This window comes from Centruroides sculpturatus, unplaced genomic scaffold, assembly GCF_000671375.1.
Source record: "Centruroides sculpturatus isolate CEXI.00-Female unplaced genomic scaffold, Cexi_2.0 scaffold293, whole genome shotgun sequence".
Classification (NCBI taxonomy): domain Eukaryota; kingdom Metazoa; phylum Arthropoda; class Arachnida; order Scorpiones; family Buthidae; genus Centruroides; species Centruroides sculpturatus.
The window spans coordinates 139,296-146,916 of record NW_019384893.1 but is presented as its reverse complement, the minus strand read 5'-3'; the positions used below and the strand labels follow the sequence as shown (position 1 = coordinate 146,916).

The window sequence follows — 7,621 nt, the reverse complement described above, 5'->3', positions numbered from 1 at the left end:
AAAAAAAAAAAAAACACAGACAAATGAAGACTGTTTTAAAGATGATTCACAGGTATAAAGGGCATTATACATTGCTCTTATACATTTATAAGAGTAATTGTGTGGCTTTGTTTCGCGATAATGTCGCAAAGCATGAGACATCACGGATGTAAATCAATGGTTTCTTTGATAGTCACGATTTATTTTATTACCTCGTTAATCTTTTCAAAGCGAAAACATTGATTACAAATCAAAAGAAATTTAATAGAATAAAATATAACCACTTTCCATACCGACACAACGAAGACAAACTACACGTTACCTAACCACAGACATGCCTCTTCCACAAACAAAAGACGTCACACAATATTCTATTGACGTCACAGAGTACTAAACAAAATACTTAAAAATATCCGTAATTAATTTTTATCTTTTAGTCATAAATAATTTATTAACGTGTAAAATAATTATAGAAAATTTTATAAAAAAATTTTAAACAAGAATTCGTAATATTATTATTTACGAATAAAAATTCGGTATGTATAATAGATACGTGATACTAATTATTATTATTATATATAATAATTTAGAAATAATATTATAAATTTAATAATAATTAATAAATATTTTAAAGGAAGTAATGGCTATGGTTGTTTACCTACGACGTCACTTCCGCTTATGAATGTCAGAAGTCTGACGGCTGATAAGTCCGAAGAGAATATTTGGTTATGCAAAGCCTTTCGAAGAAAGCATAGGAAATTACAAGTCATTTTATTGGCTGCATACTAAGCGAAGTGTATGTTGTTTTCGTAGCTTCGAAGCCATGGCCGTGCATATTAACCACAATACACGGGTAAAATAATTATGAATACCACTTGAAAACAATAGGGAGGTGAGTGGAGTCGTGTAATAGATTAGTTTAATATGTCAATTTCAAACTTGTCCAGATCGACGTTTATTAAATTCATACATCGATAACATCTTCGAGTTTGTATATTTATTCTTCTTCATCTTCTTTCCATTACCCGAAAGATAATTCCGGGCTCAGCATCTCTTCTATGAATTTTGCCATTCTTCCAATTCTACTTCCGTTTCGGAAAAAGATGGCATATTTTGAACGTAATAATAACAATAATAATAACAGAACATCGAAATGCGACGAGCAAATCGATCATCAAGTTAATAATAAGGTGCTTCTATCGCCGAATCAAGCGGGACCAAGTTGTATAGTTCGACACAACAACGTTCATCCGTTGAACATGTCGTCCGATTCGAATTCCAGACATAACTCGGTAGATTCGAGTTCTTCCAGCGAAGGTAATAGCGAATGTACTGGAAGTTATATTTCGACTTGCAGTTCTCCTAACAAATCTCTTCCGAGTAGTCCCACTGGTCCTAAATTCAAATTGATTCATGAAGGTGATATTCAAATCTGTCGTTTGAATCACACTAGGACAATTCTAAGTAAAATTTTGAGTTCAAAATACTTAAGAAGATGGGAGAGGCATCATTTATTCCTCACTGCTTCTGGTATTTGTTCTAAAACAGTAAGTATATTTTATATTATGCATTTATTGATATATATAAGAATTTTTTTTTTACATTCTTGATTTTTGGCATGATTTATTTCACGTGTTTTCTACATATATCTAAATTTTTAGCTTTATCATCGCACTAGAAATAAATTCATAGCACATGTATACTGTGAGATTATATTTCATGTACTGTGTTAACTTTAGCAATATATTTTCATGTGTTTTCAGTAATTAAATTTATTTTACTCGTGCAAATAATTAAAAAATAATAATTAGACCTTGTTTTGAGAGGATATTTCAAAAGTTAATAAATATGCAAGAAATTAAATCCGTTTACAATATCAATTGTTATTCTGTTTGCTGATCAAAAACATTTTTTTTTTTTTCATAAGATCATTTCTAAATATATGTAAAATTTATATACACTTTTTAAAGAGTTTATTGATTTGAAGTGTTTGATACACTTAAATTTAAAAAAGAAATTCTAAAACAAATATGTGGTATCTGCTTAACAGCATTATTTAAGGTCTACTTAAAAGTTACACACTATTCTAAATCTAATATGACCTTGAAAAGTGTTTAGAAGCAACTGAGTCACAAAATAGCTTCTTTATTCCTAAACAATTTATTTAAAATATATTTTTAAAATAAAAAAAAAAAAATATATATATATACATGATATCTTCAATTATTATTTAGTCTCAACTGGGAATTAAAAATTGAAAAATTTCACTTTGTATTTAAAAATATTCTTAATAAGATCATTTTATACATTTAATTGTTTATATTAAATATTTAAATAGAAGAGAAATAATTTTATTAATTAACCTATTAATTATTTTATTTTAGTTATTAAAAAACATTTAAATAAAAATATGTCAGAGGGTGGAAATACAAATTTTCAATTATGAATGATCAATTTATTATGAATTTTATCACAAAAAAAAATGTAATTTTTGAGTTTCCTTTTTTTTATGTATTGATAAGAGTACCGGAAATAGTATTTCCTTTTTTATTTATTGTAGCGTATATGAAAATTTTTTTGACATTTTATTGAAAAGAAATTTCATTTATTGCACAATATAAGTTTAGAGTATAAAAATTGCCGAAGTACTTTAAGGATTTATTCGACTTGTTGCTTATTTTTCATATAAATTTGAAATTAGCAATAATGTATTTCAAATTAGAGTTTTATATCTCCAGTTTTTATAGGTCTACATATTATTTCATTATTTTACAGCCTGTATATGCAGTCAGTTAGTTACAAGTAGAATTAAAATATTTTATTATTATGGATTATTAATAATAATAATCCATAATAAAATTTCTAAAATAAGCTATGATAATAATTTTTTGAGTGCATAAATTATTCATATCCATCATTCATGCTTATACAGAAATCCATCCTANTTTGTGTTTTTTTACATTAAACCAGGCAAGTGTTTGACCACGATATCACCTACTGGGAAGCGACGATGTGGTTGAAGCTGTAGCATGCTTGCTTGTTTACTTTAATAGAAAAAAAAAAAAAAAAAAAAATAGGATAATTTTCAACATCATAAAACATTGAAGTCGATTATACAAGTGATAAATCAGATAAATTTCTTTATAGAAGATAAGCTTATATATTTTTAACCAGTTTAAACGGTAAAACTAAACAGGAAATTGTTGTATAAACATAACATTTGTAAGAATAACATATGTGTATCTAAGGTCTACTGTTATGAACTTTGAGTAATTATACATTAAATAACATCTGATTATTATTTAAAATATAATAATTATTATTATTTTAAATGTTAAAAATCGACAATAACATTTTCGCTTTCATCGAATGCAAATAATCAGTTATCGACCTAGCACCTGTATCTTGTTTACATGCAGCAAAGACATTGGAGCAGTCTTGTAACCTGGTAACCTTCTGGCACCATGTACGTCACTGTAGCGTCACGTTCTTCATGCACTCGACTTTGACGTTATTAAAAAAAAAAGAAAGAAAAAATAGAAAAGTCGATTTTGAAACTGAATTAAGTACTTGATATGAAACACTCATAATTTTTGGCGCCGTTATTGATAGTGAAAAAAAAAATCTCTCTCTTATATTTGCACTTTTATACATGAACTTGTTAATTGGAAACTTCTACGTAATTCCTAACCATCTGTATAATGTTGACTTAAGAATTTTTGGAAATATGCCACGTTTTATACATTGCTAGAGTATATTTTCCGTAACTTAATTTATTAAAATTATAATGTACTATTATGATTTTCTCTCGAATGGACGAGTTAATTAAACCAAATTAAATTTATAATTATTTGATTAAGTCGTTAATGTAAATATACGATATATTATAAATTATATATATAGGAGAATAATGCTATCTATTTAACGTTAAATATATATATATATATATTTTTTAATACTGCGCTATATTTTGAATTATTTACTGTATCGTTTTTATAANTAAAACATTGAAGTCGATTATACAAGTGATAAATCAGATAAATTTCTTTATAGAAGATAAGCTTATATATTTTTAACCAGTTTAAACGGTAAAACTAAACAGGAAATTGTTGTATAAACATAACATTTGTAAGAATAACATATGTGTATCTAAGGTCTACTGTTATGAACTTTGAGTAATTATACATTAAATAACATCTGATTATTATTTAAAATATAATAATTATTATTATTTTAAATGTTAAAAATCGACAATAACATTTTCGCTTTCATCGAATGCAAATAATCAGTTATCGACCTAGCACCTGTATCTTGTTTACATGCAGCAAAGACATTGGAGCAGTCTTGTAACCTGGTAACCTTCTGGCACCATGTACGTCACTGTAGCGTCACGTTCTTCATGCACTCGACTTTGACGTTATTAAAAAAAAAAGAAAGAAAAAATAGAAAAGTCGATTTTGAAACTGAATTAAGTACTTGATATGAAACACTCATAATTTTTGGCGCCGTTATTGATAGTGAAAAAAAAAATCTCTCTCTTATATTTGCACTTTTATACATGAACTTGTTAATTGGAAACTTCTACGTAATTCCTAACCATCTGTATAATGTTGACTTAAGAATTTTTGGAAATATGCCACGTTTTATACATTGCTAGAGTATATTTTCCGTAACTTAATTTATTAAAATTATAATGTACTATTATGATTTTCTCTCGAATGGACGAGTTAATTAAACCAAATTAAATTTATAATTATTTGATTAAGTCGTTAATGTAAATATACGATATATTATAAATTATATATATAGGAGAATAATGCTATCTATTTAACGTTAAATATATATATATATATATATTTTAATACTGCGCTATATTTTGAATTATTTACTGTATCGTTTTTATAATATAATATATAAATAAATTGTTAAGATTAAAAGAAAATTAGTTATTTTATTATAATATAAAATTGTTTAATCACAATTTTTTGTTTTGTATTTTTTTTTTAAATAAATTTTTTTAATGGACGTCGACCTCTTAAAAAAATTTCCCATTTTTCTTGACTTTCTTTATTAAAAAAAAATTATATGTTTTAGTCATATAAATATGTATAAATTTAAAAAAAAATTATAAAGGAATTTATAACATAATTTCCTATATTTTTTTTAGCCAAGTGGATTTATAGAAGAGTCGATAAGTTATTCACAAATCGAAGATATTTGTGTTATTACAAGATGGGAAATAAATCATAAATATTGCATACGGGTTATTATTTCTGACGGATCTCTCCTTTTACAGGTACCGTTCTAAAATATAAAAATAACGCTTTTGAATATTTATAATTATAGTTTATATATGTATATTTCTATTGTTTAAAAACTGAATAGTCACGTGGTGTTTGACGCGTTTTGGTTTCGTAATGATCGTTACACGTGCTTTTATAGGAACTCTCAATTTAGGTCGGAATAGGCAAGGTTGCGGCCTTAGTACTGAATTGTATATTGATAATTTTATTATAAATCACGAATCAATAAACTAGCTTTATTTTTAGATGCAGTTAAAATAAGAAAAGTACTTTAACGTGCACGAAGTTTATTTTTGGAACCTGTCAGTTTTTACAGGGGAATATTATTATATTATATTTTTTATTTTTTTAAATAAAACCTCAACGTTTTATATTTAATAATAAGAGAAGCAGAGATTTCTTTTAACATTTAGTAACTTATACGTTTAAGTGAAGTAATAAATTATTTTTTTTTTTCTTTTTAGGCTTTAAATAATTTAAAAGCCATGTTAGTACATTTATATTCAGAAATATTATATTTCGTTTATTCGTAAAAAGAAAAAAAAATCAATGCTGAGAGGTTTGCATTCTCTCTTAAATGTCAACGACCTGTAGTTTGATTGATGTTGCATTACACAACTATGTGAATTTATAGAACAAATTCCAAACCNATAAAAATATGTCAGAGGGTGGAAATACAAATTTTCAATTATGAATGATCAATTTATTATGAATTTTATCACAAAAAAAAATGTAATTTTTGAGTTTCCTTTTTTTTATGTATTGATAAGAGTACCGGAAATAGTATTTCCTTTTTTATTTATTGTAGCGTATATGAAAATTTTTTTGACATTTTATTGAAAAGAAATTTCATTTATTGCACAATATAAGTTTAGAGTATAAAAATTGCCGAAGTACTTTAAGGATTTATTCGACTTGTTGCTTATTTTTCATATAAATTTGAAATTAGCAATAATGTATTTCAAATTAGAGTTTTATATCTCCAGTTTTTATAGGTCTACATATTATTTCATTATTTTTTACAGCCTGTATATGCAGCCAGTTAGTGGCAGAGTTTTCGAGGCTCTACTGTACTATTACAATAGCATCATTACAAAAATGAATGTATAAAAATGCATATTTGTCTTATAAGATTTGCCAATAATCTACTGTAAATGATTAGCAATTCTGTATCAATCATATCACAACTTTAACATTACAACTGTATAAATTTAGTTTTGCTGTATAATTTCAGAATTATCATTATCTCAAATGTTTATTCAATGACAATAATTCCAATTCTTTTAAATTGCTGTATACAATAGTAATATTGTTCCAACTGCGAGTCCGGAGCAATTGCCAAATTTTAGAAGGAAAAAAGTAATAATTTTTTTTTTATATCATATAAAATTCATTTAGTAAACTTTTAACTTTGAAGAATATAAAATTTAATAAAAATATAAAAATTTCAAGTGTTTTGTTACAAAAGCAGTTGAAAATTTTTATATTTTTATTGTACTTTCTTTTCATAAAATTCTTGTTAATGTAATAATATTTCTAAAATTTTCAGAAGTGAATTTCTTGTCTTACATTAGTGAAAAAGTTAATAATATATTAATTACTTGTAGATGACAAATACTTGATAATTTACTTTCATTTACACAAAAGGAACTCAATGACTTTGCAGCATGAAATTTATAAAATTTTTAAGATAAGATATATACAGTAAGACTTGTTTAATGATAACCATCATGGTTTGTTTGACTTTCTGGAAGTCATATGGAAATAGCAAATGTAATTATGAAAAAAAAAAAAAAACAGACAAATGAAGACTGTTTTAAAGATGATTCACAGGTATAAAGGGCATTATACATTGCTCTTATACATTTATAAGAGTAATTGTGTGGCTTTGTTTCGCGATAATGTCGCAAAGCATGAGACATCACGGATGTAAATCAATGGTTACTTTGATAGTCACGATTTATTTTATTACCTCGTTAATCTTTTCAAAGCGAAAACATTGATTACAAATCAAAAGAAATTTAATAGAATAAAATATAACCACTTTCCATACCGACACAACGAAGACAAACTACACGTTACCTAACCACAGACATGCCTCTTCCACAAACAAAAGACGTCACACAATATTCTATTGACGTCACAGAGTACTAAACAAAATACTTAAAAATATCCGTAATTAATTTTTATCTTTTAGTCATAAATAATTTATTAACGTGTAAAATAATTATAGAAAATTTTATAAAAAAATTTTAAACAAGAATTCGTAATATTATTATTTACGAATAAAAATTCGGTATGTATAATAGATACGTGATACTAATTATTATTATTATATA

The 7,621-nt window shown here is 25.5% G+C and overlaps 1 protein-coding gene and 1 long non-coding RNA gene across 3 annotated transcripts in view; one reads left to right on the top strand and one right to left on the bottom strand.

The window, feature by feature from the left end:
- Positions 1-755, bottom strand: part of LOC111631330 — a 12,242-nt gene extending 11,487 nt beyond the window's left edge. Inside the window, exon 1 of one of the 2 annotated variants that reach the window (XR_002757680.1) lies at positions 638-755. This is a non-coding gene — a long non-coding RNA (uncharacterized LOC111631330). Of the gene's footprint in view, positions 1-272; positions 325-637 lie in introns of those variants that run through there. The other variant, XR_002757681.1, reaches the window with a different exon arrangement.
- LOC111631329 (C-Maf-inducing protein-like) overlaps positions 667-7,621 on the top strand; it is a 79,799-nt gene continuing 72,844 nt past the window's right edge. Inside the window, exons 1-2 of the mRNA XM_023375552.1 lie at positions 667-1,526; positions 5,147-5,275. Of these exons, the coding sequence (XP_023231320.1) occupies positions 1,038-1,526; positions 5,147-5,275 (618 nt within the window). The 5' untranslated portion in view covers positions 667-1,037. The remainder of the gene's footprint in view (positions 1,527-5,146; positions 5,276-7,621) is intronic.